This window comes from Lepidochelys olivacea, assembly GCF_965140295.1.
Source record: "Lepidochelys olivacea isolate rLepOli2 genome assembly, chromosome: 7".
Classification (NCBI taxonomy): domain Eukaryota; kingdom Metazoa; phylum Chordata; order Testudines; family Cheloniidae; genus Lepidochelys; species Lepidochelys olivacea.
In genome coordinates this window covers 31,090,132-31,103,564 of record NC_140417.1, presented here as the reverse complement: position 1 = coordinate 31,103,564, position 13,433 = coordinate 31,090,132, and the positions used below count along the sequence as shown (strand labels likewise).

The 13,433-nt window shown below is 50.4% G+C and overlaps 1 protein-coding gene and 1 long non-coding RNA gene across 4 annotated transcripts in view; one reads left to right on the top strand and one right to left on the bottom strand.

Annotated features, from left to right (window-relative positions):
• Positions 1–1,185: 1,185 nt before the first annotated feature.
• On the bottom strand, positions 1,186–5,025 carry LOC311523152. The gene is made up of 3 exons (XR_014712278.1): positions 4,824–5,025; positions 1,815–1,892; positions 1,186–1,229 (listed from the first exon to the last, which is right to left on the bottom strand). It is a non-coding gene; the product is annotated as an uncharacterized lncRNA (long non-coding RNA).
• A 2,442-nt stretch (positions 5,026–7,467) lies between these two features.
• Positions 7,468–13,433, top strand: part of DNAJC4 (DnaJ heat shock protein family (Hsp40) member C4) — a 58,831-nt gene continuing 52,865 nt past the window's right edge. The window contains exons 1-3 of one of the 3 annotated variants that reach the window (XM_084632886.1): positions 7,468–7,669; positions 7,829–7,967; positions 10,175–10,268. In XM_084632886.1, the coding sequence (XP_084489012.1) occupies positions 7,651–7,669; positions 7,829–7,967; positions 10,175–10,268 (252 nt within the window). In that variant the 5' untranslated portion in view covers positions 7,468–7,650. The remainder of the gene's footprint in view (positions 7,670–7,828; positions 7,968–10,174; positions 10,269–13,433) is intronic. The other 2 variants (XM_084632884.1, XM_084632885.1) reach the window with 2 other exon arrangements.

The window sequence follows — 13,433 nt, the reverse complement described above, 5'->3', positions numbered from 1 at the left end:
TTCAGTAATAGCAACTAGATCGAATTTATACCCACAAATGAACCATTCCAATTCCTCGTTTGTTACCCAGGCTCCTAGCATTGGCATATAGCAGGGGTGGGCAAACTTTTTGGCTTGAGGGCCACATTGGGGTTGCGGAACGGTATGGAGGGCCGGGTAGGGAAGGCTGTGCCTCCTCAAACAGCCTGACCCCCTCCCACTTCCCGCCCCCTGACTGCCCCCCTCAGAACCCCCGACCCATCCAACTCCCCCTGTTCCTTGTCCCCTGACCACCCCTCCCCGGGACCCCACACCCTATCCAACCCCCCAGCTCCCTCTCCCCGACTGTCCCGACCCCTATCCACACCCCTGCCCCCTGACAGGCCCCGCTGGGACTCCCACGCCTATCCAACCCCCACTGCTCCCTGTCCCCTGACTCCCCCCCGGGACCCCCATCCCTAACTGCCCCCCCAGGACCCCACCCCCATCCAACCCTCCTGTTCCCTGTCTCCTGACCGCCCCCCCCCGAACCTCTGCCCCATCCAACTGCCCCCTGTCCCCTGACTGCCCCCCCGGGGCCTCCTGCCCCTTATCAACCCCCCCCCCGCCCCCTTACCGTTACCATGCCACTCAGAGCAGCAGGACAGGCTTATTTGAAAGCCTGGGCGGTGGGCAGGTGCAAGCTGCGCTACCCGTGTGAAGGCATTGCTGCGGGGGAGGGGGGACAGCTGGGGAGGGGCCGGGGGCTAGCCTCCCTGGCCGAGAGCTCAGGGGCTGGGCAGGATGGTCCAGTGGGCCGGATGTGGCCCGCAGGCCGTACTTTGTCCACCCCTGCTATAGAGGCAATTCAAAAATTTCTTCTCCATGTCCTTTGGTTCCTTTATTTATTTTGTTTCCCCCATCTTGATTTTGTGCTGGGTGCTTATATCTTCCCTCTTTTTACCCTCCCCTTTTGTTATTAGTTTAACCCTGTGCTGACTGCTCAAGCCAGCCTGTCCTCAAAGAGATTGGTCCTCCTCCTACTGAGGTGGAGGCCATCCAAACTATACAGCTTCTCTCCCATAAAAGTTTGACCAACGTTCCACAAAACCAAAACCCTCCACCACTTACCTAGCCAGCGGTTCACTTCCTGAATCTTCCGCCTTCCTTCATTCATGGGAAGGAAGGATCTCAGAGAAGATAGCTTAGATTTTCTTTTTCTTCAGCACACTTCTGAGTTCCCTGAAGTCATCTGCTATATGCGAGATACCCTGTGACACAGTGTAATTAGTGCCTATATGAACTATCGCCAGGGGAACCTTGCCCGTCAACTTCAGAAGCCTATCCAATCTTAGAGTGACATGCAGCACATTGTCCTATTGTCTTCCAGTGCCTTGCAGAATGTTCTTTCAGTTCTTCTGAAAGAAGATGGAGTTGGGGGAGGATTGGGGGAGCCTTATGCCAGGCACTGCACAGACTGCTCCCCAGGTGGAGATCGGGGCCTCCCATTATGCTGAGTGCTGCACAGATACAGAGAATATATAATCTAAATAGACAAAAGGTGTGGGGGGAAACTGAGGCACAGAGCGGGGCGGTGACTTGCCCAAGGTTACTGAGCAGGTCAATGCCAGAGCTGAGAATAACTCAGGTGTTCTGAGTCCCAACCCAGATTCAACCTTCTTCTCTTCCTTCCCACCTGACTGAAGAAGACTGTGTTCTCACAATCATATGTCTCATATATGAAATGCAATTGAACACTTTGAGATTTGTTCCCCAGGGCACAGGACCGGCCCCAAATATCCTCCATCTCTGAGCTCTGCTTGTTACAGGAAGGGGCTTGTGGGGAATGCACCTACCTGTTAGACTGGGTGTGAAAAATTCCCCTATGCATAGGGTTGGCACCAGGTCTAGGCGTCATCCCCTAGCGCAGAGTCCTGCAGAAACACCAAAGGTGTGAGGGGCTGTTTGCTGGAGATCTGTTTTGACTAACATTCACAGGAGATCTAATCTGACTGGTTTATGGATAGCCAAGGTTAAGAACCCATCATCCCAGATGGCACGAGCAACCAGGCTTTATGCCTGGCACAGCAGTGTTATGTACAGGAATCCCTTTAAATAGGTTGTGTCCCCTCTAGTGGCGCTTACTGTGTTCTGGGTCTCATAACCCAGCCAAAGCAGCAGTGTGTTTAGGCTTTGACCATTATATAGAGTGAGCAAATGTGATTACTCTGCTTGAGCCCCATGCTTACAGTACCATAGCTGCTTGCATTATAACCTTTCTCCTCCTCCCCTTCCTGCTCCCAGGGTTAATGCTGAATATCATTTTGCAGCATCCCACATCCTTGGCAGGTCCCCTTCTCCCTAGTACAAAGGAAACAGGTGAGGACGAAAGGGAAACATCAACGGGATCTATGCTGTGCTGGCGACCCACAGCTGTTTCCTGGTGCTGTCACTTTCTGATATCCTGTCTAAATTCCCCTCTTTTCTTTCCTGAGCTGCCAGTGTCCCACTGCTCATGGAGGTTATTTTTAACTTCACAAGACTCAGAATTAAATTCCAGCTATGGGGCTGCCTCAGACTTGTGATGGGGTGGGGTGAGGGTGGATAGAGCCTGCGTGACTCTAAGGAGCTTTGGAAAGTCAAACAGACGGCAGCTCTGCTTTTATCTGTAATGGCAAAGAAATGACACCATTCATAACCTCCTTGACAGGCGGGTCTCAGACTGTACAATCCATGCTGCTAGTTGGAGACTCTATGTTTGTTTGGTATAGAAATACATCTGCCAAAACAAACCAGGCAGATAAGTTTGTATTACGCCGTGCTAATTTTCTGTCTCTCCAACGAGTGGCTACAGCTAGCTGGCTTGCTTTCAGAACGGGAAATCGTTATAAAAAAAGGCAGGAAAGCATTGATTCCTTTTCAGAGTTGGATATATGATGAGAAAGGGTCCTGGCTCAGTTACCATGGTGATGAATTTAACTGTTTGATGGGGATGCATATTGAAAAATTAAATTATTGTTATTACGGTCGTGCTGCACAGGTCCCACAGCTGGGATCATGTTATGCCAGGTGGTGTACAGGCTTCTGGCCAGGATCGGGGTCTCCTGTTTGTGTGTTGGGCACTGGCCAGTGTTGGGGACCCACATCATGCCAAGCACTGCACAGACCCTCTGACAGATCGAGGCCCCCATCATGCTGGGCGCTGCACAGAGTAGGAGACAGTCGCTGCCCTGTAGAGCTTACTGTCTAAACAGGCAAAGGAAAACTTGACAGAAGGTCGCTCACTTTGTTGCTTCTGTCAGCCGAGCTGATTGCACATATCAGAAGCTCCTTGCCTTCCTTTATTTGCAGCTCCCAAGCTACCTGGGTGCCACCTTTTCATCCCCCTCTATTTCAGGGACTCCCCACAACTCCCTCCACCCTTTCCCCCATGCCAGGGGCTCTGTGTGCCCCCTTTTCATCTTCCTCTGTGCCAAGGAGTCTGTGGGCCCCCATTCCCCACTCTCCCCATATCAGGGTCCCCCATTCTCTCTGTGCCCTACCTTCTCCTCTCCAGGATTATTTATTGAACCCAGACCTCCTGAGTTCTTGTCCAGCTAGTTAACAATAAGATCCTTCTCTAGCCCAGTGACTATGCACCATTTAAGTTCTATAGAGACGGATTCCGTGGTGCATAAGCCACACTCTGGACCTTTGCACAAGGGTAAATTTCACCCAAAGTGCATGCTGGGACATGGTTACAGTCCACGGCTGGAGTCTGCTGCATGGGTCAGTCCAGTCCCTTGCCTAAAGGCTGCAGTGGGAGGTTCTGGAGGTGAGACCTGGCTAGGTGTGAAGCAGACAATTGTCTTTGTTGATGTCTCACAAGGTTGTGTCTTGCAAGCAAACTGCGTTCCCCAGAGTTTGCACAAGCCATCGATTCTCAGACCATAAGGCCAGAAGGGACCACTGACCATCTAGTCTGACCTTCTGTATAACACAGGCCATACGCCAGCCCTGAATTAGTTCCTGTTGGAACTAGAGCGGATCTTACAGAAAAACATCTAGTTTTGAATGGAAAATTGCCAGTGATGGAGAATCCACCACAGCCCTTGTGAATTTGTTCCAATAGTTAATGACTCTCTCTGTTAAAAATGTTTGCCCTGTTTCCAGCCTGAATTTGTCTAGCTTCAACTTCCAGCCCTTGGATCTTCTTAGACCTTTGGCTGCTAGACTGAAGAGACCTTCATCTAATTTCTGTTCCCCACATAAGTCTTTATAAACTTATAAGCTCTTGGAGTCTCTGACTAGCAGGCCTGTTTCCAGCCCTTTAAGTCATTCTCCTTCGCCAGACCTGCAGTCAGTGCAGGGTTAACACATGCACGGCAGCACTCAAAACATTTGAGCCCAGGAAAGCTGCTGATCCCTCATTTCACAAAGCCCAACTCCCTCATTTGAAGCGTTTCACAATTCTCCTTCATGTGCTGCTAGCTCGGGTGATTAACGGGGTTTTTTATTTAACACTGGGTGGCCCGGCCGCTGTTTTGTTGAACAGCTGAGTGGGGGTGGGGTGGAAAGCTACGCTTGTAGCCTTTCAAAGAACCAAGAAAGCAGGATTCCATAAGGTGTAATTCACTGCGCTACATTGTTGCCCCAAATCACAGTCTGGGGTTTTCACTATCTTACTATTTATAATTTGGTCTTATTATTTATGGTAGACCCCCACTGAAATTAGAGCCCCTATTGTACCAGTTGCTGCACAGCCACCTCTCCCAACCCCCCCAAACCTGACTCCCAGCCCCCCTGCCCTAAGCAGTAGACCCCACTCCCGTCCCAGAGCTGGGGATAGAAGCCAGAAGTCATGACTCTCCATCCTGGACACTTACTACGAGGCAGTCCTTCCCTGGGCTGTCAGATCCATGCCAAGCTGCGTTCACAGGAAATTTTGCCTGTGAGAGGGAGAGGGGTCACTGCTGGGCCAGGGTCACCAGCACATGTGGAGGGCTTGGCAGAATGGCACAAACTGCCCTCCACCCCATCCTTCCAGCAGCTGCCGCACGAGGGTCTGGAATGCGACCGTCGTGTTATTCTTGGCCACTTATGACGTGAATGCCTGCCTGTTTGTTCTGGTCGGCAGAGTCTCCTTAACAGAAGCCTCACCCCCCCATCCCCCCGCTCTCCCCATGCTCTGAACACTGATCTCCCTGCACACTCTCCAAACTCACACTCCCATTTCCCCCTGCTCTGCACACTCATATATTAGCTCAGTGCCGCTTATCTCTGTCAGGGCATGCAGGCTCTGGCATCCCACAGCGTGTACCTCTGCTTCCATCCCCATGAGCTTGTCTTATCCTTGGCAAATTTCATTTCCCTCCAACGTTGAGCTGCAGTGAAATTAGCTGTGGGCCTTTCAGGGTTAAACCTTGGGAGCATGGGGGACACCGCCTCACACAGAGGGGAGCTGCCACTCTCCCTACCTCCTTCTTCCAAATCCTTATCCACTGGGAGAATCTGTAGCTGATATCCTGTTCTGGGCTCTGTCTTGGAGATAGAGGTTGGATAGGATCCATAGCCCAGCGAGGGAGCAGAGATCCAGCTTACAGAGAATGGAAATGACTAACACAAGCTCACTGAGCTGGGGATAGGACCCAGGTATCCTAATTCACAACCCTCCACTCTAACTCATTAGACCCCACTCCCGCTCCACAGCTCGGAATAGACCCCTGGAGTCCAGACTTCCAGGCCCCTGTGAACTGTGCAACACCCAAAAGTGTGCACCCTAAAGGCTCAAAAACCAGAATGCAATTTTTTTAAACACTGTCATGATTGTGAAGTCAATCTTGTGATTTTTGGTGCCTGGCTCATTATCTCTGGACCGCTCAGTGTTGGATACACTATGAAGGCAGGTGTTTGGATGCAGCCCAAGCATCAGCGCCCGGGCTGTGCACCAGTTTGGCAAGCAACAGTGGCTTGTCCGGTGAACAACATGTTTCCCAGCACTGCTTCTGCTTGGCTCCTGTGCTGACGGGAAGCGAGGCTGTTCCCTTGGGGATGCATGTGGGCTCTGGGTTCTGTGATGAATGTTCCCATCTATTGTTATTTGTTGTTGATGATTGTAGGCATCTTTCCCCCAGTTTATTCAGGAGGGGCAGCTGGGGTTCATAGATTCCATAGAGTTCAAGGTCAGAAAGGATCATGTAGTCTGACCTCCTGCGTAGTACAGGTCATTAAATTTCATCCATTTACCCCTGTATTGAGCTCAATTACTTTAGAAGAGTAAAGCATTTCAGTCCTCAAGAGACTAAACTATTGTGTGCCACAGGTAGAGACTGAGGGTCCCCCATTGCCTGAGGCCCCTTCAGTGGCAGGGACTTGATGAGGCCCCCAGCAGGCGACCTGCTCCCCATCCTGCAGAGGAAGGTGAAAACCCCCCAAGGTCCCTTCTAATCTGACATGGGGTCAGGTTAGGAATTTTCCCCAGATCTGGCAATCAGTTGGACCCGAGCATGGGATCAAAACACACCAGCCAGGCATCCAAGGCAAAGGATTCCCTGAACCACCTCAGAGCGTTGGTCCATCCCAGTAAGGATCCCAGCACCAGCTGTGGCCAGTCCCTGATGCTTCCGCGGAAGACAAACATACCAACCCAGAAGACAGATGGACACCGGGGATAAAATTAACCCCTGCAGGTGACCAGCTGAAACCCTGAAGCATGAGATTAGATTTGAGTCATTGGCTTAATGCAGAGCTGCGATTGCTAGGAGCGTGTTGTGGGCAATGTGGGGTTTTAGGCCTGATGCTACAATTGGGTAAAAATCCCTGCTTGACATCAGTGGGAGTTTTGCCAGAGCAAGGCCCCCAGTGTTGTCTGTCCACAAGACCCCCTTCCGTTCTGTATTTAAAACTTTGGGTGGGGGTGCAGGAGACTTGGGTTCAGTTGCCAGCTCTGCCACAGACTCCGTGCATGACCTTGGGCAAGTTACTGCCTCAGTTTTCCCATCTGTAAAACGGGGGGCATAACCCTTTTTTCACCTAGTCAGACTGTGAGCTCTTTAGGGCAGGGACTTCCTCTTTCTGTGTGCCTCTGTGGTCAGGAGGCCCTTTATGGTGATGGCAGCTCCTGATCTTGATGTGGGGGTGGGGGGCTGGTGCAGTAATAAATGAAAGGTGACATGGAAAGTTTTACTTTTTTTTTAATAGAAAATTGGGGGCTTTATTAAAATGTTTCCTGAAAAGCATCTGCCTCCTGTCAAAATACCAGCTGCCAAAAAGCCAAAATATTTACATTTGGAGATGCTTATGCTTCAGGTGCATCACTCCCCATTCTCTTCTGTGGGCTGGGGTCCTTGGTCAGAGTACATCTCCCATGATGCACCTGACCAGGGACTCCCATAGTGCCTTTCCAGGAGGAGAGACCACCATGCATCCTGGGAGATGTAGTCTGACCAGGAAGTCCAGCCCACAGAGCGTGGGAACATGAGGCACCTGAAATATAACTGCCATGGGGCGCTGCAGCAGCTCAGCAAGAAGGAAGACCATGGTGCATTATGGGAGATGTAGTGTGACCAGGGACAATAGCTGGGGCCAATGCACATTTTGAGTGAAGGCAGAGAGCTAGCACAAAGCCCCCGACACCAGGGCCCTGATCCTGCATTAACTTACGAAAGTGCATAACTTTACTACCACATGTAGACCCAACATGTGCATAAGTGTATGGAGGGTTGGTTCCCAGGTAAGCAGGGCTTAATTGGTGCCTGACCTCTTATTTGCCCCTCTTGGAAGTTTATCCTAGGCTGATAAATGACTAATGGCTCATTTCAAAGAGCCAGCACTTCATCAGTTGTTTCCATATGCTTTTCCAATATCCGTCTTTTTCTCCCCATCCTTACAGATCTGAATCACCTCCAGCTCTCTGCGTGCTGCTTTCTGGCTCTGAAAATGCCTCTGTCCATCCCCCACCTAGTCTGCCAGTGCTGCTTTCGGTGCAGAAGTGCCACACTGCGGGCATTTTCTACCACACTTTCAAACTGGTGAGTGAGTATAACGTGGTGTTGGGGCACCATCTCCTACTGTGTCTCTCTTTGAGTATCTCTTTTTTGGGTTATGCTGCCTTACTCTGCTTTTGGTGGAGGGATGAGAGTAAAGTGACATGCAGCATAACACAAGTCCTTCCCAGGGGCTGCACCTGTTTAACTAAAACCTGATTGGCTTGCAAAGACCCCAGCTAAATTAACAAGATTTATATCACAAACAAAAGGGCAATGGGAGAAGACAGTAAAAACATCAGTGTTTCATCCCCCATTGCCTGTGCAACTAACAACAGAAAGGGGCTTATGTCTGCAAGTTTATGGAGATGACATATACACAGCTGGGTAATGTTAGACACACATGCACACACGCCTGGTTTAGCATGTTACTAATGAATTACTGTTCTAGAGAGAAAGAGACTCACACATACACTCTGGATTGTGTGTGCATACACTTGCTCTCTTGCACACTCACACTGGGTTACTAATAAGTCTCTTCTTCAAGGAGGACCATCAGATTCATTCTCTTACCCATGCACTCGCTTGCTCAAACTATTACACATTCACTCACTAACTCATTTGTTCAGTTTCTTACCCCTACACTCACTTGCTCTTGCACATGCCCACACATGCATTCGCTCGCTCAGACACATACTCATTCACTTACACGTGTGTTCCCTCACAAATATTCACACATGCATTGGCTCACTTACTCACGTTTGCTTGCATTTGCTTATTCTGACCCACACGCTTGTTTACTCACTCTGACACATGAACTCATTTGCTTACACACACACACATACACAGAGGCCCTGACCACTGGGTTATTAATGAATCTTCTGCATCTCAAGAAGAACCGGTACGCACGCACACACACTCTCTCTCTCTCTCTCTCTCTCTCTCTCTCTCTCAAGTAGCATGATCCAGTTAGTTTCCCTGCTCCCTCGGAATGACCTTGCTCAATACCTATCACTTTGGAAATCCCAGAGCTGTATTTCTTTTTCCACCCAATATCAGCTCCATCTGTAAATGCCTCACACCAGTAGCCATGGCCCTGTCTGCCAGCCTAGCAACAAATAGCCCTGGCACTTTCTGCCAGAAGACAGGCCATGCCCTCTCCCACTGCTGTGCCCTGGGTAGTGATGGTGTGAAGGTGGCAGGGTGTCCTGAGACCCACAGCAGCGTGGGACATAGCCAGGGATGGTTTGGGTGAGAGGTATGTATATTTAGGCTAGGGTTTATGTACCCCTGGAAATTCATGGATGTTGGGTGTCTAATTACCGTAGGTTCGCTGGTATTGTTGGCAGGCCAGAGCTAAGCCCTGTAGGCTGAAGGGGTTCCTGAGTTGCAAATGCAGGCACTGGGAGATCAGTTGCAGGCTGTGTGTGTCAGAGACAGGTAGCCAGGGGAAAGAGTCTTGAATGGGACCCTGAGAGGGAGCAGAGATACAGAGCTTCTTGGGCACAGAGTCCATGGGAGGGGCAGACGTGGGGATTTTGTGGCAAGGAGCCAGTCTACTGTTGGTTGTATCTGCTGCATTCAGGACTTTGTGCCCTTTCTTTGCAAATAAGCCAGATTGCATCAATTATTATAATAATAATAAATCCCTAGCTCTTATCTAACTTTTCTTCTATTCATCTCAAAGTGCTTTGCACAGTCGATCAGTAGCATTATCCTCATTTTGCAGATGAGGAAACAGGCACAGGGAGTGGAAGTAACCCCACGGTTACTCAGCAGGCCCAGGGCAGAGCAGGGAATAGAACCCAGGTGTCCTGAGTCCCCACTCCAGTACTCTGTCCACTAGAACACACTGCCTCAGGTTCCAGAACAGACCGGACTTGTAGCATTGACTTCTCCTAACAGAAACAGCCCTGTGTGGCTCTGGAGAGTGGAGAAGCATTCGGACTGAAGGGGCAAGAGCATCAATCTTTACTATCTCATTCCAGTGTCCCCATCACCAGCAGTCTGGGGGGTTCCTGGCAGAGAGCCGTGGGCTCTGACCTCCCCTGTCCTCCCCATACAGTCCCTCTAGCACAGATGTATGGCGGCTGAGGGAAGCTTGCCATTCCACTGTCCCTGTGCCCCGGAGCTGTCAGTCCAGCCCCGGTGGCAGGTCTGTAGCCCGGATCCTACACCCTGCTTTGGCTGAATGAGGAAGGAATTGGAACTGGCTCAGAGAGATGAGCGTACCTGTACCTTCTTTCACCTAGGTCTGGCCTCAGCAATTACTATGACCTGCTGGGAATCAAGAAAGATGCCACCATGGAAGAGATCAAACAAGCCTTCTTCGCCAAGTCAAAGAAGGTACGGGATGTGACTCTTGCTATGCCAGTGTTTGTCATTGTGGGCCTGGCCTGGATAACAGGGTGTGAGAGCTGGCAAAGGCTGGGGAACTGCATCCTGGCACAGCACATGGCTGTTTTAGTGGTTAAGCTTAAGGCCCAGGAGTCAGGATGCCTGGCTTGACAAGGGGAGTGCTGGGAGTCAGTTTCTGTTCTGGCTCTGGGAGGGAGTGGGTTAGAGTAGTAATAAGAAGAATGACAGTAAAACCTTATCTAGCACTTTTCATCAATAAATCGGAGCTGGAAGTCAGAACTCCTGGGTTCTCTTCCCAGCTATGGGAGGGGTGTGGGCTTAATACATGGTACTGGTAGACCCTGGCCAGTTAAACAAACGGGGTATGGGGCTTCCCCACGTCTCCATCCTTCATCTAGCCCTTGGCGTCTCTGCTGCCAGTTCCCGTCAGCCACCAGAGCAAATAAATGATGATCGATTCTGCTTGGGATATTTGACCATCTGTGACCTCCGCTCCCACTACTAATGGGGCCCCTGTGTTACGCAAGCAGCAAATGGTACTGGGAATGCGGGAGCCTGTGCTGAGCTGGGGGAGGATCCCAGCCCAGCCAAGGCAATTGTCAACACCCCATCTGTTTGGAAATCACATGGAACTTCCTAGCAAAAGGAGGCCTGAAAAAACATTCCTCCTACCATTAACTCTTTATATCCTGATGTCTTTGAGCGTTAGATACATTTTGCCATTCCCCTTCCTCCCTGAAGAGGGCACTGCTGGGAAGGAAGTGTTTAGAGCAGGAGAGGGACCCTGTGTTGCATTCCCAAAGGGAAGAGGCAACATTTGAGTTGGGTTTTCCAATCTGGTGTAGAGTGAGTGAGTGAGTGTGTGTGCGTGTGTGCGTGCGTGCGTGCGTGCGTGCGTGCGCGCATGCATGTGAGAGAGAGAGAGAGACACCAAGAGACACAGAATAAGACTGGAATTAAGATGTAAATTTTTACCAGTGAGGGTAGTTAACCACTGGAACAACTCCCTAAGGGCTGTGGTGGATTCTCCATCGCTAGGAAAGTTTAAATCAAGATTGATGTTTTTCTAAATGATCTGCTCTTATTCAAGCAGATATTAATTCTGGGCCATCCTATGGGGCCTGTATTATAGAGGAGGTCAGATTAGATGATCACAGTGGTACCTTTTTGCCTTAAAAATCCATGAGTCTGCCACTTCCCATGGAAGTTTGTTCCAGTGGTTCGTCACCCTCCCTGTTAAAAATTTGTGCCTTTCTTATTGGAAATTGTCTGGCTTTAACTTCCAGCCATTAGTTCTTGTCCTGCCTCTCGCTGCTATGTTAAACAGCCCTTTAGTACCCAGGATTTCCTCTCCGTAAAGGTCCTTATATGCTGTAATCAAGTCTAGTCTTGATCTTTTTGATAAGTTAAACACATGAATCTCCTTAAGTCTGTCACTGTATGTTTTTTTTCCCTGCCCTCCAATCATTTTTGTGGCTCTTCTCCTCCGCCCTGCTCTGACGTCAGCCCAGTTCATTGTTAAGCCCCTCAAAGCGCCTCTGACCTTTCCTGTTAGAGGATGTGCAGACACTGCTCTAAAATATCCTCCTGTTTTGGGCACCAGCTATGGCTTTAACATTTGATGCCTGCTCCACTGCTCCCAGCTGGCCTAGGAATTTCCTCCTTGGCTATCATTCCCACACACACCTTGTGAACACTCAGCCCAGTTGTTAGCCAGTTCATCAGAGGAAATCTGGCTGAACCTTATCACAGCCGCTTGCATGCATTGTGTGTCCAGACGACACTTACAGCAAGTGTGTAAAGATCCGGCTGTGTTGGAGGGGCGGCTGTGTCTCAGCTGGATGTTAGCTTGAGAGTGTAGGCTCAAGCCTGAAGGCAAACATACACAGAGAGTCTATTTGGTATGTCTCTCTATCTATGGTGCTTATCTGGCCCTCATCCCCATAGCACCTGAGCACCTCCCAATGTCTCTCTCCCTATACCCTCCTGTAAGGCACGGCAGTGCTGTTATTCCCATTGTACAGTTGGGGAACCAAGGCACAGAGAAGCTAAGTGACTTGCTCAGGGTCACTCAGGGAGTCTGGGGCAGAGCAAGAATTGAACACAAGTCTCCTGAGTCCTAAAGCAGCGACTTAACCACCAGGCCATCCTTCCTGTGCTTGCTGCTTGTAGGTATTTAGGTCTCAATCCTGCACATTACTGAGAACTCTGGGCCCAGGACCATACAGAACTTAAGCCTATGCTTGCCTTTAAGTCCTGTGGTGTCCATTGGAACCACTCGTATGCTTAAGGTTGAGCATATGGTGTGGAAGCTGTCTGGGACAAGGACTGTCTTTGTTCTGTGTTTGTACAGCACTTGGAACAGTGGGGTCCTGGTCCATGACTAGGGCTCCTGGGTAGTGGCATTTAACGGGACTTCTGCTCCTAAATCAATTAGTTGGTTTCATAACTCCCACCCCATGGGTTTAAGAGGAGGGCCAGAACCCGCATGCTCTCTTATTTCTGTCAAAGTAGCCCCTGGTGAAGATTGTGGCACCCTTCATGTTGGGTGCTGCACGGAGCACCAGCTGAGATCAGGACCGCAGTCATGCTGGGCACTGCATGGATCCCCAGCTGAGATCGGGACCCCACTTGAGCCAGGTGCTGCATCGATCCTCAGCTGAGATGCGGACCTCAATTGTGCTGAGTGCTTCAAAGACCCAGAGTCGAGATCAGGGCCCGCAGTGTACCAGATTCTGCATGGATCCCTAGCTGAGATCAGAGCCCCAGTAGTGCTGTGTGTTGCATGGATCCCCAGCTCAGAATGGAACCCCCCTCGTGTTGGATAGTGCACAGACCCTCAGCCAAGATTTGAGCCCCAGTCTTACCAGGTGCTGTGCAGACACACAGTGAGACAGTCCCTGCCGCAAAGAACTTGACATTTAATGATACAAACCCGTGGGGGTCGGGGTGGGGAACTGAGCCATAGAGCAGAGAAGGAATTTGCCCAAGGTCCCACATCAAGTCAGCAGCAGAACTGGGATAGAACCCATCTTCCCTACACCCCTAGAGATGTAGCCGCCTCTGGGGTGGTACACAGCAGCTGTTGAACAGCACCACTCCACAGTAGCTGGGAATAGGAAGCTGCCAATTCTGAGTTGTCTACATGGCAAG